Source organism: Eumetopias jubatus, unplaced genomic scaffold (genome assembly GCF_037043125.1).
Source record: "Eumetopias jubatus isolate StellerSeaLion01/CBP00866 unplaced genomic scaffold, mEumJub1_p1.0 scaffold_6, whole genome shotgun sequence".
NCBI lineage: Eukaryota > Metazoa > Chordata > Mammalia > Carnivora > Otariidae > Eumetopias > Eumetopias jubatus.
The window spans coordinates 26,723,446-26,750,642 of NW_028274812.1; the positions used below are offsets into that span (position 1 = coordinate 26,723,446).

At 39.7% G+C, this 27,197-nt stretch overlaps 1 protein-coding gene across 1 annotated transcript in view; it reads left to right on the plus strand.

Annotated features, from left to right (window-relative positions):
- The window catches only part of NHSL1 (NHS like 1), a 228,573-nt gene that overhangs the window by 143,194 nt on the left and 58,182 nt on the right, over window positions 1–27,197 (plus strand). Inside the window, exon 2 of the mRNA XM_088023737.1 lies at window positions 23,382–23,534. Within this exon, the coding sequence (XP_087879863.1) occupies window positions 23,382–23,534 (153 nt within the window). The remainder of the gene's footprint in view (window positions 1–23,381; window positions 23,535–27,197) is intronic.

The following is a 27,197-nucleotide window of genomic DNA, read 5'->3' on the forward strand; positions in this document are numbered from 1 at the left end:
AAACCTAACGTGTTTTTATTTTTAAACAAAGAAGAATAAAAATCAAGCTCTTGAGGAAAAGTATAAAGGAACATAGTGATTGAAAAACTTTATAATAAAAATGGGAGAAAAATGGCAAGCCTACTGGAATGAGTTTCATGTGTCATAGGTGTTCTGGGTAAAAAAGACAGCAGGGAGGTGTCCTATAGAAGAAGGAAGAGAAATGAGAGCTGAGCATGGCAAAATATGATATTTTAACATTATGACTTGGGAACCCAAGAGCACATTTTAAAATTTATTTTTAATCTTGGGATCATTTTGGCCAAATATTTAAAAAAAAATTTTTTTTCCTAAAAGACTTCCTTATAAGATCCCTAAAACATATCTCCAGCACTTAAGTTGTCCTTAGAACTCCCCGGCATGCATCAGCCCAGCTAACCTCTGTTTTGTTTTGCAACAAAAGTATATCCACGGTTTTATATCTTCTAGCTTTGGGTGCCTTATATAGTAAGTGTATAGGACTGAATCCTTGCTGTTTCTGACAAGCCAGAAGCATTCTCTCCTTTATCTATCTATATCACATGTTGTGCCCAAAATGGAAGTGAGAGCTCAACTAGTGCCCTTCTGTCATTTCAGATGTGAAACACCCAAGGCCCAGAAACACTGAGGTTCTAGGTCTCACATAGATGGTGAGAACTAGAAATTGCTTTCCTGGGCCAAAGACTACTGTCTTCAGCGTAGCCTGTGGACAGCCCAGTTGCTGTATACACCGACCCTTTCAAGAGCCTTTCAACCAGTTTTCTTTCTCTTTAGCTTTTATTACATAAGTTTGGCAAGCAGGGCTTCCATCATTCAGATGATTTTCAAGGAAGACTCTCTTTTTAGTTTACTTCTGATGTTTAAGAATGGCCCTGGGATAATTTTTATGGTATCCTTCAATATTTTAAAGCTCTGTTTTTACTGGAGTGCCCATTTACTATGGGAAGAAAACCGTTAAATCACTGTACTAGTCTGTCCTTTTTGGAAGACTTTTTGGCAGTATCTGCTGAAGCTGAATATACGCATTCCCTCTAAACCAGCAACTTCCCCTTCTAGGAATATGCTCAACATCAAGGTATAAATGTGTTCACCAAATGACATCTATGAGGATGTCCAAAGCCACGCTACTCATAAAAGCCCCAAACTAGAAAGAAGCCAAATGGGCATGAATCATGCAATGGATAAGTGTTCTCTTCACCATACAGCAATAAGAATAAACCAGCTACTGCCACGTGCATCCCATGGGTGAATCTCACAAACATAACGTGGAGTGAAATAAGCCAAACACAGAAAGTATGACTCTAATCATATAAAATTCAAAACCAGGCAAAACTAACCTCTGGTGACTGTGTCAGGGTAGCGATCACCTTCAGGGATGGCAGTAGTGACCATGGAGGCCATGAACAGAGCCCTGGGAGCTGATCATCATCTACATCTTGATCTGGGCACTGGTAACATGGGCACTCACGTGGTGACACACATATTTTGTGTACTTTTTCTCTGCCTAATAAAAAGTTTGCTTAAAGTCCAGGCTTAATTTGAGCTTTTAGTTCTCCCGCTTTGTTTGAATCTGTGTTGGGCTCAGCTCTCTGCTTTGCTAAGTGCTCATTCCTGCCTTAGGTATTCCCAGAGGTGCTATTACACAGTGAGTAGGTAGGACGAAGCCTCCAGGATCGCAGACCTGGTTTGAATTCTTGCCCCACCACTTGGCATACTTAATGGCTTTTGGAAATTACTTAGCTTCTTACTGAACCACCATTTCCTCAACTTGAAACATGGGGAAAATACAAGCTCCAACACCCTAGGGCTGTGATGTGAGTTACATGAGATATTGTGCATGAAATGCTCAGCTCAGAGGAAGCACCATTTGCTTCTAGCTATTATTTTTCTTTTGTTTCCCTAAAGACTGTACTGTGCTTTTAACATATGGAGGAGTCTTGCCATTTGGCATCAGGCTGGACCTACAGCATGGACACAGGTTTGGGCTTTCCATTCTTAAGTCCTTGGAGATTTCACACTCTCAATTACTTCATATTCTTGATTCCAAATCAAGATTAAAATTAACTAATCAAGAATTCCTCTCTCAGTCTACTGTCTTCTATTCCTGCAGTTATTTGCTTCAGCTTTTTTATCTTAAAAAATTCTCATTAATCTACTGCTTCCCTCACCTTAATTTTGTCTTCATAAGTAGAAAAAAAATGCTGGGTGAGCTATAAGACTTGATGGGTGGACTTTCCTTAATGGATGGCACATTCTGCCCAAATGAGTGACTCTTCTCAGGAATGTTCGGAACTTGAATCCAGCCATTGTTAGTTGGTAGAAAGATGATGTCTGCCAGTGTTGTACAGAGAGGTCATGAAAGGGTGCAGGGGCGGGGGGATGGGGGGATGGAGGCCCTTTCTTTTTTCAATTAATGAAACTCATTAATTCAGAAAATAATTCCCAGCCTTTCTGCCTGAAGATTATTGTCATTCATTAACCCAGATAGTTGAATCTTGTTTCATAATGTGAATCTAAAAAAGGCTCTGCAGTGGCTTGGGGACTCATAAACAAATTAAGAGATCTTGAAGAAAAACCAAACATTTTTGGAAAAAAATTATTTAACTTATTTATATAAGTTAAATATATAATGATATAAACTTATTTCAGTTAAATATATAATTATATAAACTTATTTCAGTTTTTGAAATTACTTGACCTTACATACCTTCAGTGCTCACATATTTTTCTATCTTGACAGCAAAACTTAGTAATCAACCAAGTGGTCTACATCTGATCTTCCTGCTCCCCCACCTGCTCTTCGCTTTTTCGTCCATCAGAATCCAGATTTCTGGTCCTCTGCTGCACTGTGCGTTCTCCTCAGGGATACTAAAGCTTCCGTGTAGCCAGACGCAATGCTCAGGGTTCTCTCTTTGCCTTATTAGCATTTTCTGTGAAGTTACCTACTACGTTTTCCCTCCTCAAAAGTATTTCCTCTCTTAATTTCAAGAAACTACTTCTGCCATTTCTGGCTCCTGCAGGGGATCCCCCTCCTCTTTTTCTAAGGAAGAACGACAGGGTTCAGTCTTGTGTTCTCTTGTATGCCTGCCTTCTTTCCCTAAGTGCTCTCAGTCAATGGCTTTGAGTACCTTCTGTATGCTCATTTCCAAATTGTTTTTAATCTCCAGTCCTCGCCTCTCTTCTGAGCTTCATGCATCTGCCCATGTGAGATTACCGCTTGCGTGTCTAACAGACCGCTCCCATGTAGGATGTCTGGGTTTCTTTCCCCTCCAGCCATTCCTCCTCCCGAGTTTCCCTTCTCTGCAAATGGCATCACCAGCCTCCACCCAAGCACCTTCGGGGGAAAAAGTGGAGTTCTCTTTGATCCCTGCCGTTCTCTCCATCCCACATCTATCTAATCTTTCTGTTCCACCTCCAAAATCTATTTTGAATCCACCCATTTCTCTTTTTTCAACACGAGTTTGGGCTGCCATCATTTCTTGCACAGTTCATAACAACAACTTCCTAATTTTACTTGCCCGTACCCAATCTGTTCTCCACACAGTGGTCAAAGAGATCTGATTAAAGTTTGTGTATGTGTTGCAAAAAGTTGAACTCAAGGTGGAAATGGCCAACTTTTCACTTAGGCTCTGTCATAGACACACGTGGCTCTGGATGTTGTTTTGTTTGTTTTTTAAGATAGAACGTTTCAGCAATATAAATGTGAAGAGAAGCATTGCTGATCAACCCTATCTGATTTCCTGAAATGGAGGGAATAGGAAATACTGCCAATGTATTCTGGATCTTTCTCCAGCGGGCTGGCTAGAAACCACTAGCTGTGTGTGGAGGAGTGTCCTTTCTGAAGTACAAGGAAAAACTACCACAGAGAACAACTTGCAGACACCATGCTTGTTTTCAAAGATTGCTTACAAAATTTTCTCCTGCTCCCCTGCTGATCTTCTTTTGGGGGTCTATGTATCATGGACAATAGGAACGACATCTTATACAAATGTCACATTAGTCTTGCAAAATTAAATTATTCATGTATCGAGATGGGAGCAAATTACTTTCTCCATCCAAGATGATGGCTCTCTGATTTTTTAAAAAAAACTGGATAGGAACATTAATATTTCATGCTTTTATTATAATATCTGGGTGTTTATGAAGCATATTGGTGAGTTCTTGGGACCACCAATGCAACTGAAGTGAAAGAATTCTCCATCTCATCTTCTGATTCAGGGAGTTCTGGTGTAAATAAACATTCTTCTGGATTTGAATCAAAACTGAGATAAGAGACTACAAACCCAAATTGATTTTGGACTATATTAGTGATTGTTCTTCCTGAAGAACTTGGCTAGAAATCCTGCAGCTGGTTCTGTCATTGGCTCACCCAACTCCCATCTCACACCTGCCTGGCCTGACTCCTTTTCAGATCAGGGTAGCTAAGTGAATGCCTTTACTCTCAGACTCCCTTGCAGCTAGACTGCAGGTATGTGACCAAGGCTCTGTCAACCAGTATTGAATTTGGTTGCAGTATGAAAATTAGGCAGTAGCTGCATAGGTTGTTTGCATCTACTTGTAAGCCTCGCTGCACTAGCCTCTTGCTCTTTTGACATTGTCTTCTGTGGACACTTAGCATCCAGACTTGCATGTCATCGGTGATGAGAGCAGGTGGCAGCAACAGCAGTGTTTCACTGTGAGAGTCTTGGCAGTGTGGCATGTCAACTTGTCCTCTAGCCCTGCTGGAGATTCTGAAAGCTCCTTAATATCTCTTAATAAATCCTTTTTGCTTCCTATAATGAGTAGATTCTGTTGTTTCCATATAAGTGTTCTGACATTGCCTTCATAGCCACTTAACAAGGTGCTGGCTGTCTTATTTCAATTATCTGATGTTCTCTCCCTAAATACTGATAGTGGTTAGGTGTTCTTGTGTGTTCTTTATCAGAATTTATGCAGTACTTCAGTTGTATATAACTAAGATTGGGGGAAAGTCAGCATTTTAAAAATAAATACAGAGAATATATTATTTTTTAGTTATGTGCTTTGATCATGACCATATTGTTCATGGTGTATGATCATTTATGCAAATCCCACTCTTAGAAGAAAATCAGTTTGTCTAAGTAAAAAATAATCAAAAACTAAAATATTCACTCAAAATTGCCCAACATCATGAAATCGAAAGAGAAAGTGGTAAGGCTAGAGGCTAACCCAAGTCAGTGGGTGGGCGCATCCAGCCCCTGGACTGTTGCTGTCCTAGCTGGAATAGATAAAGCGTTTAAGAGAGGTGGGAAGTGTTAGGACACAGCCAAAGGTTAGGTATGGGGGAGATCTTTAACATAAGGAGGACAGACTATTTACCCCCATTCCTTCTTTCATCAACATTAGTTCACCTTGGATTTATAGAATTTGCCTAACTTTTCTTTTTTTTTTTAAAGATTTTATTTATTTATTTGACAGACAGAAACAGCGAGAGAGGGAACACAAGCGGGGTGGCGGAGGGGGGGGCGGAGTGGGAGAGGGAGAAGCAGGCTTCCCGCAGAGCAGGGAGCCTGATGCGGGGCTCGATCATGACCTGGGATCATGACCTAAGCCAAAGGCAGACGCTTAATGACTGAGCCACCCAGGTGTCCCTAAAATTTGCCTAACTTTTCAATTCAGCTTTCCTTTGCATCTACAGTTCTTCTAAAACACAGACCACTATCTTGTATAAAAACTCTTGATGTTTAACCATAGCTAACTTACTGAGGTCTAACCTCTCTGACTTGACAGGGACACGACTGGTCCTGATTTACTTTTCTAGCTGTATCTCCCACTTCCACCCCTACGAACCCCACTTGATCATCCCATTGGGCCAGCAGATTGTCTCAGGCAGGTTCAGCTACAGACAACAGTGTAAGCAGAAGGGGATTTAACATAGGTGGGTGGTACTTACACAATCATTGGAAAAGCCTAGGGAACAAGTCCAAGCTGAACTCCCAGTAATGACTCCCAAGACACCATTTCAGAACTTCCTTACCAAGGCCTGAACTAGTAGGGATTGAACACTGAGACTTAATTATCACTCCTACTGAGTTGCTTCAGCAACCAGACTTACCCACAGAAATCGCCAAAACATCAGGAGTGTAGACTCAGGTCCTCCATCAGATTCGCCAGGTGTACCGGTTTTGCAAACCAGGTGTAAGGAAGATTGGGAAATGTGGTTTTCAGCTTCTAGACATTCACTTGCAGTGTACCCTACAAGGTGGTTTGGGGCTATGAAGGCAACGTACAGCATCCGTTATACATGTAACTCAGTATTCCCAACACGCAGACAACGCGCTCTCTTCACTGTGCCTTTGCTCTTGCTCTTTTGTTTAGTTGGAATGTGTTTCATATCCTTCTCCATCTAGCAAATTCTTATTCGTCCATCACATGTCACCTGCAATGTCATGTTTTCTCTGATATTATTTCCTTCTAGTTCCCATTAGAGGGCACCCTCTGTTTAAAAATGTGTCTTACTACCATTTGATTGCCTCAGTCTTCCATCCAATGGAATTCCTAACAGACAAGGAATAGGTTGCTTATTCATTCATTTTGCTCTTCAATCAGCAGACTTACTGCCATCTCCAAAGTCAACGAAGGAGATAGATGAGTTCAATTATGGAGGGATAAGCCACAGAGGAGTGGATAATGACTCTTCTAGTGAGAAGACATGGGAGACAAAATGGTCAAGGAGGACTTTGTAAGAGAAGGTTGTCTTCATCTTTCTGTCTTCAGTGCCTAGTGTTGTGCTTGGTGTGTAGTGTCCTTAATGAACAAGTCAAGGCTGGAATTGAATGAAATGACTTTTTTGAAATGTACTTTCGTGTCTTACTAAAAGCTGTCTACCAATACTGTGATGCTTTAACATTATTTTCTTTTTTTTTTTAAAGATTTTATTTATTTATTTGACAGAGAGAGAGAGAGAGCGAGAGCAGGAACACAAGCAGGGGGAATGGGAGAGGGAGAAGCAGGCTTCCCATCGAGCAGGGAGCCTGATGCGGGGCTTGATCCCAGGACGCTGGGATCATGACCTGAGCCGAAGACAGACGCTCAACGACTGAGCCACCCAGGCACCCTTAACATTATTTTCTAATACCATAGAATAAAGCTAAATTCTCTGGAGCTCATTTTGTTTAAACTTTTCCTCCTGTAATTTATTCCTTTAATAATAATTGCATGCCTACTGTGTATCAGATCTCGTGGTCAGCCCCTAGGCCCTGTGGATCCAGAGAGCCATGGCCTCTGTTCTGTGGTCCAGATCATATGTCTAATGGGAGATAGACTCACCAAACAAACAACTATACCGAAGCAACAAGTAGTAGTGCTGTAAGGAAAGTATGGGTCTTGATGAGATGAATAATAGGCAGTGTCAACAGAGTCAGGGGGTCAGGAAAGGTTTGCTTTCCTGAAGAAATTATCAGTTAATCTGACACCCAAAGGATGATGGGAAGAGAGCGGGTTAAAGGTAATTCACTGGTCCTTCTGGCTCCCATTTTTGCCTAGCAACGAAAGAGTTTTTCCTTTAACTCTTCTCCCTGTCCTCCAGCTCCAGCAGTCATTTGGTTGCCAGTATAATTGGTATTCAGGAAAATAAATTCCAATTTCAACACACAGGGAAGCTTTTCAAGAAACAACTTACATTTGTGATGGGAAAGTAGTCATCATCCATGTGGGAATTTTTATTTCATTATTTGTGAGCTATTTCCTAAAGGAAGTTTTCATAGAGGTTAGACTGTTGTGGCATTATAGGACAGATGCTTTTAAATTCTCCCAGCTCTTTCCCTCCTTCACCCATTCATAAAGATGGGTGATTATCCCCTTTCTTTGAATGTTCCCATGAATGTTATGTGTTGCCATGTTGTAGCAAATTGGGGAGTAGCTGACTTTGCAAAGCGAGTACTTGGATTTGGCTCTGGCCCTACAAAAATATCAGAGGGGGGCTTGCCTTGTGTGGAATACACAAAGCATTAAGTCAAACAATTTCAGAAATTAACCTAAGAATGGATCAGTGATGCTAGAGCATGAATAGATTTAGAGTAAGTATATTTTATTAGGAGAGTAAGAAGAAAAATAAATGTGTGTGGAGAATGGATGCCACTTTAGGGAAACCCCATCCAGAGAGGGGAATTAGCCAGTTGTCCTTTGATCAGTGTGGGAATCTCCTGAAACCCTTCTCTTGCCATTTGCATCAACCTGAGAAGAATTTGCAGGCTCTGCCCCAGGACTCCCAAATGATCCCCTTTACCACTGTGATGTTTCTAGGGCATTCTACACATTTTAGTTCTCTCTGAATGAAGCATTCACGTTGCCATTCAACATGTCTAGTTTGGGGTGCATTCTAAGTCAAATTATACAAGAAGCTATTTGTAGCATTCAGCAGCTGCAGAAAGAAGAGGCTGTTTGGGGGGTGGGGCAAGGGAGAGTGGTGGTGTTAAACACAATATTAAGTGAAGCTGGAAAGTTCAGAGTATAGAGTTATCATTGTTGATGGGCAGTTGTGATTGTATTGACAAGAGGAAGAGGGAGGTTACTGAGTGACAAAGTGAATTTTATCCTATTTCAACATGGGACACCCTGCTGGCATGAGCCCTCCATAGAGGCTCTGGGGTTTATTTTGATAATGAATGTGATATATCCTCCGGAGTCTGTGGCTGAGTCCTCTATCCAGTGGGGTGCAGCTGGTGAGTATTTCTCTTCAGAAAGCAGTTAAAATAAACTAATTCCATTGCATCCCCTTGTGCATAAACATTGAGACAAGTGGAGAACAGTGCAGGTGTGTTAGGACTGCCTTCGAGAGCCGAAATGCTTACTTGATTAAATATGGTTTGCTAATGAAAATTGACTGTGGCCGCTCAGTTTGAACGTGTTTTATCATGTAATGATTCATATGGACTGCTACACACAAAGAGATGGGCGTTTCAGATAAGGGGATGAAACCAGGTTAAGCCGTGTCTGCTGAGAGTTGCTGTACAATGTGACGGAGGTTTGGGGAAGTTATTTGGCCTCGTAAGAACCCCCCCTGCGTTATTTTCTCCCCAGATAGCTTTCATTTCTTTTTATTCTGGTTCAGTGAAACATTGATTGCATGTCTTTTTATTGTCTGTCAAATTCCTCTAGTGCTTTCTACTCCCTTCCGCCTTTCTTCCTTAGTGGAAAAAAGCAATAAATGAATGAATGAATGATAAATACAGTGTACGAAACTATAAACTCTCTGCACCTGTCTTTACAGTTCCAAAGCTTCCTACTTTTGACTGCATGTTGAAACTATTGTTGGGGTGCATGAGAAAGACTGCTAATCTTAATCTCTCCTATTATGATTTTATTTGCTATGATGTGAAGAATCCCATGGTTTTTTTCTGCTGTTTCGAACCCTGATGATACCGAGGGGGAGGAGCTAAGCATATCGTTTTAACAAAGTCAGTGGCCAGCCATTACCTAGCATCAGCATTCTTGTTTTGATTGCCATGTGATTTTTCTCCAATTCTGTGTGGGCCTCATTATGTGGGCTCTGCAGTCAACACGCCCCCCCCCCTTCCTCCCAGCTGTGCCCTAATTGTGTCGCCCTCTGGTACCCGGGGCCTGCCAGCAAGCTTGGAGGCACTTCTGTGGTGTCAGGTCAGAAACCTGCACTGCGAACTCCTTGCTTTAGAAATGTTAGGTTACACTAGAATTTAGAGATACTGAACATATGTCCCCGCTGCAATAATTGATGTTTTTACTCTTGTCCCTTACTCTCATTTGTTGTTTCCTTATTAAAATTATCTTTGTCTCTCGCAATTGACAAGAAAAGTCAGTGAAAGGATATGAAACGTTGAGCTTAGAGGAAGGTTTATTCGTGTCAAAAGTGTGTGCTTGACTTTAATGAAAGTTCTGTACTCCCTAGACTCATTCTGAATATCATTTTATGCCTGGCTGACCTTCCTTTGCTCCCGCTGTGACACGTCCAGCAGCATAATTACAGATCCTTCATAGCCCTCATGCTAAATACGGAGCTAGGTTTTCTCCGTTTGAAGAATTCTGCTGCTGTCTATCCAATAGTTTAGGACACTGTAATTTTTTTTTTTAAACCAACCCTAATGAGATAAATGTTATCCTTGCCTAGGTCAACCTTTACCATTGCTAGAAAACCAAATATAGTCAGACATTTAGTGTTGCTGTCAGTTCTTCAGCAAACCAGAGCGGTCTATCTTAATTTGTCCAATTACCATTTTGCATGTGAACCAGCTGGCCTCTTAACAAAAGCAGTTGGTCACACCAGTTTATTAATTGTAGCGCTCGTCTTAACCATATGTGAAATAATATAAGAAATCACAGGAAGTAGAGAAAAGAAAAACGGAACAGTTTGTGAGATTGTTCCACTGCTTACAAAATAATGAGTCCAAATGATTCTTTTCTCTGAATCTTTATATATACTGATCATTAATTGTAATGTATTTAAGCAGTGAGAAATACGATTTTCCTTCCATCATTTTAAATAACATATTTTTTGTGTTTGTGGACAGTCTGGCTTCAGAATCCTTTTCTCTCTAAATGAAAACACTCTTGTTTGGATTTCTGTTTTGCAAGATTGTATGTTTTGGTTGGAAGTTGATGTGGACCTCTTTTTTCTTAGCCATTTTTTGGTTAAATGTAGCTGTCCCCTGATAGATTCAGAAATGTTTTACATCATTCACGGGTGCTTCCTTAATCTGTGCTTGGTTGCAGATGCTAGGTAGTTTATGAAAATTCACAGAGATTATAGAGTATGGGTCTTCCTTCGGTGGAGGAAGATGCGAACATTCTTTTGAGACCTGTTAAATCAGAGGCATTTCTCCCAAGCTCTTCTGTCAAAAGAGAGTAAATAGCAGGAATCAAACTATGTGAATGTTTCACTGGCTACCACATCCCCCTGCAGGTGGCGACCTTCTACTTTATTTCGTCAGCCGCCCCCAACCCCACCCCACACAGAGTCTTCATTAGGATGTCCCCTTCATCCAATTTTAAAAGTACAAGAGAGCCCAGAGTATAAAGCACTTTAGCTAATCACATGACTCTTAAATTAGATCTCTCAAATCATCACATTATACTTTGGCTTTTCATTCTACAATGAGATTTTTTTTTCTTTCTTCCCTGAAGATTTTAAAAGGAAGGTTGAAATTGATTTTTTTTCTTTTCAAATTTGAGGTTCATTTCCCTTTAAGTTATTTTTATCATAAAAGGATGTAATTATGGTAAATTTAAATAGCACAGAAAATTAGTCTCTTCTCTAAGATGCGATAGACCCCTAATATGCATTCTGTGTTTTGAATGATTGAATTAGGAAAGGTAAAGTGAGTTTAGAATTGAACTAATTGATATGTAGCTCTACTCATATACATTATTTCTCTCCTGAATGAGCCTTTATATTCCTAATATAGGCTGAGTTAGAATGAATTAGATGGAATCAGTACTAACGTGGGTGGATGGATTAGAGCTATACAACATGTCATGAAGAATAATTGGTACATGCATAAGAGGCTTACAGTTAATGAAATTATTCATTCTCTTTCTGTGAGACAGACGTAGTTCACTTTTGAGGAAGTTCTCCTTGAAGTAAAATGGCCTATATTTTTGAAATAAAGAGTTACTAAAGCTCTGTCAAGGAATGCCTCTTAAGGTTAACATTTGAAAAACAAACAGGGGCGTGCCAAGTCGGGCTAAGTCAGGGATCAAGCATCCCAGGGGATGAATGACAAGCGCGGAGGCATAGAGGCAGAAATGAGTGTGGCCGTTAGCAGTCCTGCCCCACCAGCCTTTTCCCAGTGAGGGCACAGGCAGATGGGAGCTTGGATGCTGGATAGCTCCATGATGAGCTGCAGGTCCCTTATTTTGTAAAATAAGAAAGACTGGATGGGACGCTCTTTGGGACCGTCTTCAGTTCTGTCTAGGAAAATAGGAAATCTCCCCTTTTCAACTTGCCCTTGCCATATCACTGCTCACCGTGACTTCCAGCCTCACAGCCCCTTCCCTTCACAGAGTCCTCCACCGTCAGCCCCACCTCGTGCCCATCATCTCGGGCCAGTCTCCAGATTGTCCCATGTCCTGAATTAGAGGGACATTGCATCCTTCCAGCCCTGCAGGCAGGACTGAATTTTCATGCTGTGTCAGCCGGGCTCCCTTTGTGCTTTGGACTTTTGATTGGGGTTTCTTTTTTTCATAGCATGTTTTCTGTCTGCCTCGCCTTTCATTTGTTCAGCATTTGTCACATGAATATTGTGGCTTTACTAAACTAGTCACAGTGATAGCAGACGTTTTGAAATTGACCGAGCAGATGGTAGCAGTGGTTTTAGACTAAATTATTAACTAGGATCCACAGCAGAAGCCTTTAGTTTCAACACATGCAGAGTAAAGGGTGTTTCTAGCATCAGAATTAACTGGTCGAGTGAATGCCAGATCAGGTTCCTTCTAAAGGACTGATACATTATCATCTCCTCAGGTTTCCCCTTCTACACCAGCCACCTCTCTTCACCAGATATTGATGGAGAGATTTCCATCTGCCTTGTTTTCAATATGTCATATGATTCATCATTAAAGATTAATTCAGAAGCAGGAGGAAGAAAAGATCATTGTACCACAGAAGTTCTAGAACGTTGGGGATTTTTAACATACCTTTATGAAATAACATAACTCAAGGGACAATTAATATAATTCTTCATGAGCGTCTGTCATCAGACACGTGTTTTCATTCCGGGACAGTATTTCTACAGCATTACCTTGTAGACTGTGTGTGTGTGTGTGTGTGTGTGTGTGTGTGTGTGTGTGTGTGTGTGTGTGTGTGTGTGTGTGTTTAACCTCCTTATGCAACCGTAGAAAGCACAAGATCAAAATCACACCCAGGGTATAACTGAAATTTCCCCACTTGTCTGTAAAAGGCCTTTCTTTATAACTGGTTTATCTAAAACTAGTATCCTATCCAGGATATGCATCTGATTGTGATGGTCCTCAAATCTCCTTTAATTTGGCATATTCCTTATTATTATTGTTATTATTATTATTATTTGACTTACCAGAGAGGCCAGACCAGCAAAATGTTCCACTTTTAGTTTGATGGTTTTCATTTTTTCCTCTAACTCTTGTATTCCATGTAAACTGGAAAAATTTAACTTGTCAACAGTGTTTAACTTGATTTTACCATAGGTGATGCTTATCCTTGGTATTTCATCACATCAGGGGCCACATGATATTGCTTGTCCCATTAGGGTCTCCTGGATTAGGAAGATGGCAAGCTGGTCCTTCCACTGTGCAGTTGCTCTAATATTCCTCTTATATGGCAGCTCTGCAGTAATGGAACCTAAAATTGACAAGTGAATCAAAGAAGTTTTGAATGTATGAGGTCTTAGACTGTTGAGAGAGGAGTAGTAGAAATTTAGAGGGAAGATGCCTGATGGGAAAAAATAAGAGATCCTTTAGTCACATGTAACCAGCTCACCTTTTTGGGTTGATTCTATTCAGTTAAATGCCTAACAGCCAGAACCTTTAGTCAATTCAATTTGTTTTGAGTAATATAAAGTATATTTTTTCATCTGTGTGTGAAATCCTTATGGCTGTTTTTTTTAATATCATAAATTACAATTGTATCAACAAATGAATTATACTGTAGATTTTTTAAAAGTCCTTTACTTGTGAAATTTTATCTCCCTGAAATTCAACTTTATCTCTGGGAATCCTGAATTTTATCTGACAGCCCTATGTTTTAAAGTTACTCTCTTATTTACATTTATTGATTGTATCAGTTCATCTGCCTGTGTTACTTGCTTTGCAGCTTCAATAATGATTGTTATTTTGATAGATAAAAATTACAAACCGTATATAATTGCCCTCAATGTGAAAGTGTTTATAGAAACATGAGACACAATTCTTATCTCCAAAAGTTAGAGTTGTGGGAAGACTTTGTTTCTTAATAAACAGGAGGATAGGACTAAGCTATCTCTAAGTTTATTACTAAAGCATTATTATGAATGTTTAAGTAGATTATGTTGCTTGTTAATTTTTGTTAATTTTTTTAACGCTGAGATGTGGGACTCCCCAGGACGCTGAAATCGTGGCCTGAGCCAAAGGCAGACGCTTAACTGGCTGAGCCACCCAGGCACCCCTAAATATTTCTAAAATCTCTTACTATTAAGTGTACACTTTATTTTATAGGCCCAGGGGCCTTCTGTTGGATACTTTCTGCTATGATATTTTCCAGTGCCCCCACTCTAAGAAGTACAAGAATGCTTGGGTGCGTCTCTGGATTTAAAAATTGTATTTCAAGTATTCCAACCATGTGTAAAGATAACGAGGACACCTAAATTAACTTAGTCACGTACAATCTTTTATTTCAGATGTTAAGCTTGATTTTTAAAAATAGCCTAAAACAAATTAACAGTCAGTAAAAGTCCTGTTTATAGATAAGGCTGGGCTGAGAACTTTCATATTTTGAAGAGGTAAAATTCCTTTGAGAAGAACTTAAAATTATCTTTTGGTACATGGCCCTGACCAGAGCTCCATTATATCTGATTTTTGTTTCCCTTCCCTTCTTCCAACTTAGACCACAGTGATCTTTACTGATTATATATACCATTTTCAGTTGACCAAGGATTCAAATTTCGTGTGATTCAAAATGTGTACATTATATGGCATCATATCTGCATATAACTCTTGTGGACAGTATTTGGAAGGCAGCTATGCTCACCACTATACCACCAACGCAGACTCTTGTGGACAGTATTTGAAAATGTTCCTTTTTAGTAAATACTGTTTAACAGAGTCTGTGAAAGTTTTTTGGATTCAACATAAAGACTTTTAATGCCCCAGCTACCCCCAATGCACAGAGGAGGCCTGAAGTTTTGTCTAGGTGGAGATGGGGCCGTGGGGGAAGAGGGGCTAGAAGCCTTATCTGTGAGTCCTGGGAGCCTTAGCTCTGCTCTTAAGAAGCTCTCAGGTTTAAACATATAATCTTTTGTCCTTAGTAAAAATAATAAGGTATTTTAAGGTTGTACTCAAGACGACGTGGGTGTTAATGGAGTCATTTATTAAACAGCTAGGGTTTAATTTTAAATTTTTATACCTTAAGTGTATAATGGTTCCTGAAGTTACAGACTTAAATACAGGCTGATAAGACCAAGGTAGTTGTAGAAAAATGGCCCTGAGAGAGAACTGATTCAGGCCTCCTCACCTCTGGCATGCATTGCTACACCAGCTCCCAGCTTCTCTTTCTGCCCTGGTCAAGTCCACTCACATCCACTGCTCCCCTTGCACTAGTGCTCTCTTGGAAATGTGACACTGGCCTTACAGCTTTCCCTTTTTAACTCCATCAGTGACTCCCTGGCCCACCAATGAAAACCCACCCCCTTATGGGAAGCAAGGGCCTTTGGGGTCTGGCCCTGCCTCTCTCCACCTCCCTAGCCGCCTTTCCCCACATCACCCCCCTCCTTCAGGATAAGCTTATCCTGAACCTCCGTGTGACCGTGACTGTGTTTTATCTAAGAGTTCTCTCTTCCACTCTGTGTTTTATCTAAGAGTTCTCTCTTCCAAATGGGGTGGGTGCCCTTTGCCATCTTTTCCATTAATATCATGGTCTTATCTCTCTCCCTGTGCTTGTTCATTACTTTATTGTTCTTATCTCTTTGGGTGTGTTGCTCCATTGGACTCTGACCTTCCTAAGGTCAGGAACCAAGGAACCAAGTTTGATTTACTTTTAACCCGGATGTCGGGGGAGTTAATAAGTTCTCGATGTAAAATTTCTGAGTGGTTGAATGCAAATGCATAGTTACAGTTAAAATTTTTAGACTGTGTATTACTTTGCAAAATATTTCTTTAACTCTTTGCTAATATGTTGTATACCTACTCCTGGAAAGTAATCAGATCACTGTAGAAATACTCAGATGATTCCTAGAAGAAAAATTTTAAATGCTGGTCAGAAATGAAGATTTCATTTCAGTGAAAGACTAAGCAGAAAGACATGTTGGAACTTTATAAGGATGCAAATATTTATACAGTAGTAGTGGTAATAGAATTCTCAACCAGGATAAGCCACCAGGATTGTTCAAGTGATGAAGAGCATATTTTTCTGTATAATATTTGGCAGTATTTTTAGAGAACATGATTCTCAAATATATTTATGTGTCCTAATAGGGACTATTTTATAAGATATATTGACTTGAATGTACTAACTAAAGATCTATTTTCCCAGCTTAATATGTGCTAATGAAAGAGAAATCAGGACACGGAGATTCTCATCTTAGCTCCTACGTTGCATTAGCTTTTAGATCTCCGTTTTCTCATTTTTGACTGAAGATGAGATCTACCTGTCTGGTTCATTGAAAGATTGACTATAATAGCCCTTATAGAAATGAGGAAGTTCTTGATAAGCAGCTAGGGTTTGGGCTGAAAGCAGATTGGCTTAAATTAGACATCCAGCGTGAGATAATGTGAAATTTAAGTAGAGGTTAGCAATATGGATCTGGAGGACAGACAAATGAAAGACAATAGTAGGAGAGGAAGATTGAGCAGAGCGTTTAAAAGTAGTAGCATAATCCATGGATCATCAGTCTTTTTCCCTAAAGGTCTGGATAGTAAATAGCTTCAACTTTACAAGCCATACGGTCTTTGGTGAACACAGCCCCAGAGCAGCCATAGACAATAGGTAAACTAGTGGTGTAGTGGTGTTCCATTACAACTTTATTATTGGGCACCAGAATTGGAATTTCATAGAATTTTCACATCATGAAATATTATTCTTTAAATTCCTTTTTCAACTATTTAAAAAGGGGTCGGCTAATTTTGGCCGAGGGGCTGTAATTTCCTGACTCCTGCTTTTCTCCAGTAAAAAATCATGAAGGTTTTAATGAGTAAGTAGCACAGGACAAATGTTTAAGGACAGGCTCTTTGAAGCTTGTTAAGAGTTTGTTAGAACCCAGAGAAGGAATAGTCGGATGTAGGAAAGGAACAGGTGTTATACAGTGTTGATGAAAAGCTCAAGAACTGGGTCATTAGTGGTATATAATTAAAGATAATTACAAGAGGAGAGAGAAGATGACCATTGGTACGAGTTAGAGGGGCACTGATGACCACTGGAAATTTTTTGTAAATGAATAGAGAGAATTTTAGGCGGTAGAAAAGATAATGTATAGCCGGTGGAACTGATAGGTTTAGAGCAATCTTTCACGGAGCTGGTAACTTAACTCTGAGGCAAGTAAAAACATTGAGGTCTGCAAAGTTTATTTCCCTTCTGTGAAAGCATGACTGACCCTTCATTAAGCTTAGGGCTGCTTAGCTATGTCTTAAGATTTCACTCATCTGTGTAACAAATATATATGCTTACCACATACCAGATACTGTTCTAAGGACTTTATCAATAATAACTCCTTAAATTCTCATGATAACCTTGCAACATAAATACTTTTATTGTCTCCATTTTACAGATGAGAAAAGCAAGGTATAGAGAGGTCGCTCCTCTAGTAAGTGACTAATATCCTGGGTGGGATGGCTCCAGTATTGGGCTTTTCATTCCTACCTGCCCTTTACTGTCAAATTTTCCATGTCAGGGCACCTGGGTGGTTCAGTCGGTTAAGCATCGGCCTTTGGCTCAGGTTATGATCTCCAGGTCCTGGGATCGAGCACCACGCCCACGCCGTGCTCCCAGGTCAAGGGGGAGTCTGCCTCTCCTCCCTCTGCGCCTCCCCTTGCTGGTGCTCTCTCTGTCTCTCTCTCAAATGAATAAATAAAATCTTAAAACAATTTCTTTTCCATGTCTAGATATTTGAACTTTGTTTTTCTGCTGTTAATAGGGCTAAAGTTGGAAGAGGCAGTACCATGGATTTATATATTCTCTGTTGAATGTATAAATGGAGCAATTAAAAGGTATTAGATACTTCTATAAAAACCTGGCTCTTCAATAAACTATGACACTGAGGCCATGCAAATTATAAGCCTGTTCTCATGCTGATGTGCAGGCTGTAAAGTAAGAGATGATAAAATTATTGGGGAAATCTTTATAATTAATAAGCTCTTTCAGAACATAAGCTGATGTGTCATGTGGTAAATACCATAATTTATTTGGCTAGCATCTGAAGATCTGGACTTGAGGGGGGCAGCATGGAATGATGCATAGAGGACAACGTACCCTGGATGCTGGGATGGAAGCCTACTTTCTACTCCTAGCCTCACCACTGACTGGTGTGCAACCAAATAGTGGTATCATCTAGACACAACTATGGCCACTTACTAAACAATATCAAGTGAGGAAGGAAATTCCTCCATGTGTGACTCCTAATATGGTTCGTTTGCTTAGAGCACTCCTCTGACTAGTCCTAGTGGACTGGAGTGTCTCATACACATCCCCCATCCCTGGTGATCATATCCCCTCTTTAAATGAGAGCCAATGGATTCACTGTAGATTTTTGTTTTATTGCCATCTCCTCCTTAAGGTTTTTACTCTCATCTCACCTTTTCAATGAGGTCTACCCTGACTCCTATTTAATACTGCAACCTGGCCACTTCCCCAGCCCTAAAATCTTTTTTATCGTATTCAGGCTTTTCTTCTGTCCATTCACCACCACCTTCTAACATGCCATACAATTGTAGTTTACTGTCAAATCATATAAGCCCCGTGAGGGCAGGGATGTCACTGATGTACCCAAGATGCGTGGCACTTAGTATGTGCTCAGTATTTACCTTTTGAATGAATGGTTGGATGCCGTTGTTGTCTACATGAAAAGCTACATGTTATTTCCAACCCCACGTATGTGGAGTGACATTGTGGGTTGCATTTCTCCAAAACTTGGGTGTTGTGAATCTGAGAGCTTTTGTCTAGAAGCCCACCCGCTACTACCTGTCTCTCATGCAGTGAGACTGAGATGCGGCTCTTGAAGCAGAGCATGGTCACTCTTGCTTATAAATTTGTTTTCCTAAGGGGAATTTCGCTTGCCAATTTAAGGCAGCTATATAATTTAACTTTGGAGTCATTTCTCATTTGAGTCGTTTCTTGTTTGCCATCTGGCCATGTAATTACTTTTAAGTAAAACTATGTACAGGAGGAAAGCACAAATTGAAAATCTGTGATAATGTGGATGGTGAGATGATAATACGTGTGTGTTTTATTTTTTTTGCTTTGCTTTGCTTTTGCTGTTGTTCAAAAAATACAATTAAGGGAGAGGGGAACATTTGAGGAGGAATCATTGAGATCTTTCCCTAGAGGGAGCCCCTTATATAAATTTTCTTCTTTGAGAGTTTTTGTTATAAACTAAATGTTTTGAATTAGTGGATTATTGCATTTTTCCATTCATTTATAAGTCTGGCCCTAAGCTATGAAACAAGAGGTTTCCAAAGCTGTTCTGTCTCCAAAGCTGTTCTGCCATGAAAGGGACCTGGGCAGAGGTGTGGGCATCATTCTTTTCCTTGGTCCGTTTTCTTAAGTGTTTTCCAATCTGTATTATTTTCCTTTTTGTTCCCAGTGCCTTTAGCCTGGAAGTTATTTTCCTCGTGCCAGCCTAGGTGTATTATTATTTCTGAATCTTCCCTTTCACTTTGCTTCCCCAGTTCTTGGAGGTTAATTGCAAATGGACAAAGGAACCAGAACCCAGTACTGTATATTCAAGTTCAAGAGAAACCTAAATAATGTTTGTTTGGAATTACTGTCCTCCCTCATGGGTAGAGGCGGGTGTGTGTGTGTGTGTGTGTGTGTGTGTGTGTGTGTGTGTGTGTGTGTGATTTTTTAAACCAGGTGCTTAGATAATTAAATTTAAAATACAGATTTAAATTATTAGGGTACAATTGCAATGCTGATGATCAGTCACTGGCAACAAACAAACGAACAAATAAACTACTGGGTGAGAAGACAGGAGGTACTAATTTGCATGAAAATGCAACCAAGTCATCTCGTACAGCTCCGAGGAGATTCTGTTGTAAAGTTTTACTGCTTGTAAACGTTCCTTTTGGTGTGGGAGGCAGGGCCTGGGGGCGTGGTGGGGGAAACAATAGTTTGGCTCTCCACCCCCCCATCCCCAAATCAGTTCAAATGCCTGAATTAATCGGAGAGTCAAAGAATCAAAACAGACTCACTGTAAGTCTTGTGGGCTCCAGTAAACAGATCTGGATGTACCTAGTAGCCTGGAGAAAATGGGGAATACATTTGCTTCACCTTGGCTTGCGTAAAGGAAGATCTGCACTCTTTTCATTGAGAGGAGAAACTTCTGATCTGTTGGAGAGAAAGTGAATAAATGAGCACCGAGGCAGAAAGACTGATGTGGCTATCATGCAAATAAGAACTGTGATTGGCTTTCTCTTTCTTTCTGTACACTTGTCACTGCAGCTCTCAGCCTTAAAGATTAGGTTTCAGTGGGAACTTTTCAGGTTCAAGGACTGTTAATGGCTTGTAACTGCCTGACAATAAACTCAACCTCAACATTACATCAGCCCCACCGGCAGATGTCTAAGGATTTGAGACTGGAGGAAGAAAGTTAGAATCTGGAGCAGAAGGATACAGCTTACCACCTGCCTGATGGGCTGAGCTTTTAATGTGATTTAAATTTCTAAGTCCTATGTAGGCATCCTGGAAATGGTGGTCTTCATTAACGCAAAGATCAAGTCTTTAATTAAACTTTTTAAGAAAAAAAGTAAGTAATTTCTCCTCCCCTTCCCCCTTGATGGTGTGTGTGTGTGTGTGTGTGTGTGTGTGTGTGTGTGTGTGTGTTTTGTACTACTACATCTTTTTGAGTGATGGCGTTAGAATGTGAAACAACATAATTAGCACAAGTTAAACTCTGTTCTCTACTAAGTTCAAATACCTCAGACTTTTATAACTCTAGGGCAGAATTATGTGATTTTAGCATGTCTTATTTATTTATGGTTGGGATTTTAGGTGAACCACTTCTTCTGTGCTTCTCAAAAGAAGCCCTTTGAAAAAAAAGTGGGGTATTTACCTTATGTCCTCGTTGATGTATGTTTTTTTGATTCTTTGCCTTACTGTGCAGGGAGGCTGTGTGTGATCTCTCATGTAATTTTGCTGGCGATGATCCTCTGAAACTCCCTGGAACTCTGTTATGTATTTCAGAGCTCTGGGACAAACTCTGTCTAGACTGATCAGTCACTGTAAAGCGCACAGAGTTTGTGGCATGGCCTCATTGTGTACTGACCATTGGTGTACCGTGTCTGTTTAATCCAGATCCTTCTTCATTCTCTGCAGAGTACAAAGTTTACAAATACATGGTTTTGTTTTTACATAGCTGTTGGCTTAATTTAGTTTAGCTTTTGGACCAGTGATTTAAACTAGATAAATGTGGATGGGTATGAGCACTGGTAAGAGAGACATTGGAGAAAACAACAAAGAACAGCCCTCTGGGCTCATTTTCTCTGGCTCGGTCGAAAGCTGTCTTTGGATGGACTGATTAAAATCTGCCCTGCAAGAATGAGATGCTCCAGAGAAGAGACGACTGTTCTTTCTTAGGAGCCCTTTGGTAGCTGTACAGTGGGGCCGATGGTGTGATGGATTTGATTTGTAATTGGCAAATAGGAAGTTTCACTTTTCAATAGTTTTCAGCTATGAAGTGTGGTAATTCGGTCTTCCAAATAAATGCACATCAGCACAAAACATTGCAATTAATCATGGCTACTCTTTGGGGGACATATGGTGAGTTCCGCCCTGTGCAAGCTTCTCAGGCACGTAAATAAGGGCTACATACATCCTCTCTTTGTGGATTTTATGTATTAAGATTGATAATTACATGCACCATGCAAAACATTTGTTCAACAAGAGGTTACCTGAAATACCAGGTGCCCAATTTACATGCTGCTTTTGTCAAACATTAAAAGCAGAAAGCACACAGACATTTCTGTTTTTAGCTTGATGTCTAGTTCGCAATGTTTATTTTCCCATTTAGCAACTTACGGAGAAGGTGGGATGATTTGAGAAGTGAATTATTTGGAGATGAGGCTTACAGAATTTAGTAACTGTAGAAAAGATGGGCTATGGGGGAGTGCTAACCTGTGACTCAGGTTCCCAGGAGCACAAAGAAGGCCAAGTTCCCCTTCAGCAATAGGTCTAAAGGCAGGGGCTCTGTTCGATTAATTTCACTGCTCCTGCCACAATCATGCTTTACATATATTAGCTCATTTGATCTTTGTTAACAGCTCTATAATACGTTGCAGTTAGGTACACTGAATTAATGTGAAGTACGTTCAAATAGAAAGTTCAATAGTTGAGGGATGCTTGTTCATTTTATTTTGAGAGTCTGTTTTATAGTTTCGTTTCTAGGGACGTACGATGTTGTACAAATGTGTATGCTCAGTGTGCACTCTCTAGCATGTCAGAGTCATGGAAGACTTGGGGGCTCACAATTCTAGGATCTGCTGGTTTTACTTGTCATCCCCAGGAAATGCTTCAGCACGGGGGTTTTTCTCTTAAACTTCCCCAGTCTTTCCCTACATCTGGCTTATAAGCAGCAGATACATAGAAAGGGTTAAAAATTGTCGATGGTTGTATTTGGTGCTGTCAGCTTCATGTTGGGCTCCACTGGTACCCCCAACTCGTCTGTATTTCAGGAAAAAAACAAAATAGACACAGAGATCCCAAGCCTTAGGGGGATCAAGGAAAACTACAATGGAGATTTAGGCTACCTTTCATGATTACCTGTTGTTTCCCCTCTGGTGTACTCTTTTGTATTGGGAAAACTCAGTTGAATTGGATTATGTTGGAAGGGTCAATTGCATTGGAATTTTTAAAAATATTTTTTAATATAATAGTATTCCATAAACAAAAAATACTCTACGAAAGCAGGAAATGTGGAGAAAATTTTGTAGCACAAATTGTTTTCTACTTCTATTAGATATGCTATTTAAATATATTTCATTGAATGTGCTTAATTTTTTTTTTTTTAAATTGAGTTTATTACAGTGATGTTTGCCTTAGAGGGGAAAGATTTGGTCTCCACCTCTTGGTAGGAGATTTGTTTCTGTCTTGACAATCTAACATTTACTGTTGCAATGACATTGTACAATTGGATGAATATTCATTGTGGCAGAGTTAAGTAGGAATTGGAGGTCTCTATCAATTTTCTTAATTGTTTCTAACTTCGGAGTAGAGGGAGGGCCCAAAATGCTGGGAAGCAGTTAACTGAGGAAACAATCCTACCAAAACATTGTGGGGGCTGATGGACAGTTTCAGCTTTTTCTTTAGAGACAAAACACTGTGGGAAGGATCCCTGGAGCCTAAGATTAAACCTTATTCAGAATTTGCTCCATTCCCCGTTTGTTGGCCCTTACCCCATGGATGTGTTAGGCACCAAGAATCCATTTTGATGGAAAGAAATTTGGAGCCATTGAAGCTTACTTTGACACCAGCATTTACTCTGCCTTTCTTTCTACAGCTGTCTCCAACCTCGATGAGGAGAGTAGATGGACGGTCCACTACACTGCTCCGTGGCACCAGCAGGAGAATGTGTTCCTTCCCACCACAAGACCACCCTGTGTGGAGGACCTGCACCGCCAAGCCAAGCTTAACCTCAAATCAGTATTGAGGGGTAAGATTGCATCCTGCAAGCTTGCTGTTCTTGGATTACTGACTGTTAGAATGGAAAGCACAAATGTGATTGCTATTTGTAAAAGAAGATCTTTATATTTATAATGAACACATAGTATGCTTTTTTTTTTTTTTTTTTTTAACAAGAGATCCTAACTAACTTCCAGCCTAATACATGCCTAATAGGTTCTGGTCTCTGTAGAAACCTGCCAGTTTACAGACATGCAAATCTGTCCTCACAGAGCCCACCCCTGCTTAGAAACTCTTAAGCATGTTCAAACCACCAGTACTAATGTAATCCAAATAAACCCCTGCTGACATGCGGCATTTTGCTACTGCCTTTTTTAAACCATTGTAGGTATTCAGGGCAAATTTGTTAAAGCTAATACTTTATAATGGTTTGTTCTGTTTACTTCAAGTTGGGTGGACAGGGGACCTATATATAGACTTTGAAAGAGTTGAAAATGGTTTGTTTTATCAGGAGTTGGGCAGCACCCAACTGCTCTCCTATAAAGTGTAGGTTCTGCAACAGATGGGCAGAATACATGGTGGTCAGTAGGAAATATAGGAAGAGTATCCTCCTATATCTAGTTTAAAAGTTTACTTTTTACTTCAATTTACTGTGGATGTTAAGAAGTGTAAATATATGGCAAGGAAAGGGCTTCTTAAAAGTGGTAAAGAAGTTCTTTAAAAGAGGAAGGAATGTCTTTTAAGATTCAGAGACTTTTTCCTTAAAAAAGCAAACTAATGTTCTTATTCTACTAGATGCTGCTGCCTCTACCAGTTTTCTCCTCCCAGGCAATATTTGGGACATCGTTTTATTTAAAAAGTGCTTGTTGTTGGGGCGCCTGGCTGGCTCAGTCAGAGGATCATGTGACTCTTGATCTCAGGGTCTTGAGTTCAAGCCCCACGTTGGGTGTAGACATCACTTAAAAAAAACAAAAACTTAAAAAGTACTTGTTGTTTTGTTATTTATCTGAAATTGAAATTTAATTTAACTGGGTGTCCTGCATCTTATCTAATTGTGAAAGACTTAAATCTAGAAGAAATTTGTTATTGATTCAAGGAAAACCCAGCATGAGGACCCCAACTAATATTTATTAAACACTTGTCTATATGCCAGATTCAGTTCTAAGCCCATTACTTGTATTATATCGTTTAATCCCCACAATAATCCTGTTTACTATTATTATGCAAATTTTCTAGGTGGTGAAACAGACGCACAGATCAGAAACTTCTGAGATCTCCAAGTTAGTTAATGGTAGAACCAGGATTTAAACATGGACAGTCGGAGGCTTCCGAGCCCTTATTCTTAACTGCTACATTATATTGCCTTTAACATTTGTTGGAAATCTTTTATTCTGGCAGAAGTGCAGGCTACAAAGGCTGGATCTTGGCTCTCATGGAATTTCTACGTATTTCTACAGTAAAAAATCACAATGTGAAAAATTCTCAAGAGATGTGCCAAAAATTGCTGTATAGGAGTTAGAGAAAGCAGATAATTTCTGCTTTGAAAAAGAAGGAATAACTATCAGTAGACTCACAATAGATTTGGTATTCTGAACAGAACTATACAAACATTTAAATGATAGTCTTATTTTGTCTTCCCTGTAATGCTTAGATTACCTCATGTATCTTACAGTATCTCATATCCTACAGTCTTGGCTTTGGACTGTCCAGAGCTGAGGTTATTGGGTCCCCCTTTTCATGTAGCCTGCCTAACCTATATATTTAGTGACCATAAGCTTAAATGAAAAGAATTGCATTAGTTGGGCTCTTCTGTATGGCATTAGTACTTGGACCTTTGTTGCCTTCATGATGTACCTAAATCCAACTAAAATTTCTTCTACGTCCGTTTCTTACCTAGCGATTTATCTTCAGTACATTTCAACCAAGAGCTTCTCTCCTTATAGCTCACCTTCTTCCACCAAATAATTAATAAGAATATTAAATGGCACAGTTCCCAGGACAAACCCCAGAGGCAGTGCCATTGTTAACATTTCTCTCTGAGCTATGAACAACAGAGCTCTGCATGGTCTGGCTTGTAGAGAATGCTTTCAGGAAGGTACGTGTGAGTTTGAGTATTCAGGCCTGGCTGTTTTTTGATCACTCTCCAGGAAATTGTGCTTCACTGCCTCTTTCATGTATTTGCAAGTATCAGATCAGAGCTTCTCTTTTCTTCCCTGTGAAAATTGAACATCTATATATAGATTTTTCTGATTTTATTTTCCTTTTGATTATTCAGTAGATCCATGTGAAATATCATCACCACTGGTTTTGCCTACACTTGAATTTTATTTTGAGAAGGTAAATGCTTTAGCAGTTGCTCTCATGTCCTAAAATGCCTCATTGAAGGGATTTACTATTAATAAGTTAATAACTTTGGAAAGTTCTTGGAGCTCAACTTTTGAAGTCTGGATTTAAATACTCCTGAAGAGATTTTTAGATAAATAATAACTTTTAAAACAGAAATTAAGGAAGATGAAATGAGAAAGAGCATCTGAGTCGTTTTCCACTTCATTTATTTATTTTTAATCACATGCACAGAACTTCACATCCCACACTTGCCATACACCATGTTCGCAACCTGAGTTAATAAACACAAGTGCAGAGCGTTTATTACCTCATTATCAGTGAAGACTAAAAAGAAAAAATTCAGTCCCTGAATATATGGCACTATTAAGGTATGATGTTATATAAAGCTATCAGTTTAAGTTAATTTGCCCTCAATGTTATTTGCTTAAAAATATAGAAAGGTAGCTAGTTATTCACAATGAGTAATCTGTTCTGTTCCTTCTCTTTTTACTGTGACCTTATCCATAATTTTAAGGAAGGAATACTGTTCTTTAATGTTAAATAGGTGGTGCTTTTTCATAATCATTAAATGCTCATCGTGTAAGTTCTTCTGTCAGGTTTTAGGGGAGCTCATCTGTCCTCTTGAGGATCATAAAATATGGAGGGAAATGATACAATGAGTACTAGTTAAATTAATAACTAAGTGTTGTAAACATTTGCTTATTAAAGTAATGCAGAAGTGCTTAAGGTCAGTAGAGTGAGGAAGGCATGGGTTTACTAAAAAATGTTTTTATGAAAAAGCTAAGTTTGAGTTAGCACATAAAGACAGATAATAGACTCAATTTAATAAGCATTTGAGCATCAATTCTGTACTATGTCAAGAGTTTTTTGTTGTTTGTTTGCTTTTGTTTTCTTGGGGGGGAGGATACCGGGAGTTTTTAAATGAACTAATAAAAGTTCATGGTCCCTAACTTTAAAGAGCTGAGCTTGCTACTTTGTGTCAAGATTGAAGTAAAAAGACAATGGTGTAATGGAGATGTGTTTGATGTATAGTGGGCAGGTAGAGAGCTCAGTCAGCTGGAAAAGAAAAGCATTGGGAGACCGCCCCCCCCACTTGCCCATGCTCTCATCCTTCATTAAAGAGGAGGTGGGCACCGTGTGGCGTATGGAATGCCTGCAGCAGGGGTCTTTTATGTGCAAGGCTACACTATTCTGGTCCAAATAGAGCAGAGATCTTTTGTATTTGTTGTTGGCTAATGTCTGGAGAATTTGATAGAATTTGGTGACCATGCTCTTAGACCAAATGACTTGATTTTGTTGATGTAGGTGCTGATTTACTGCTAATGACAATACAAACATGTACCTAGAT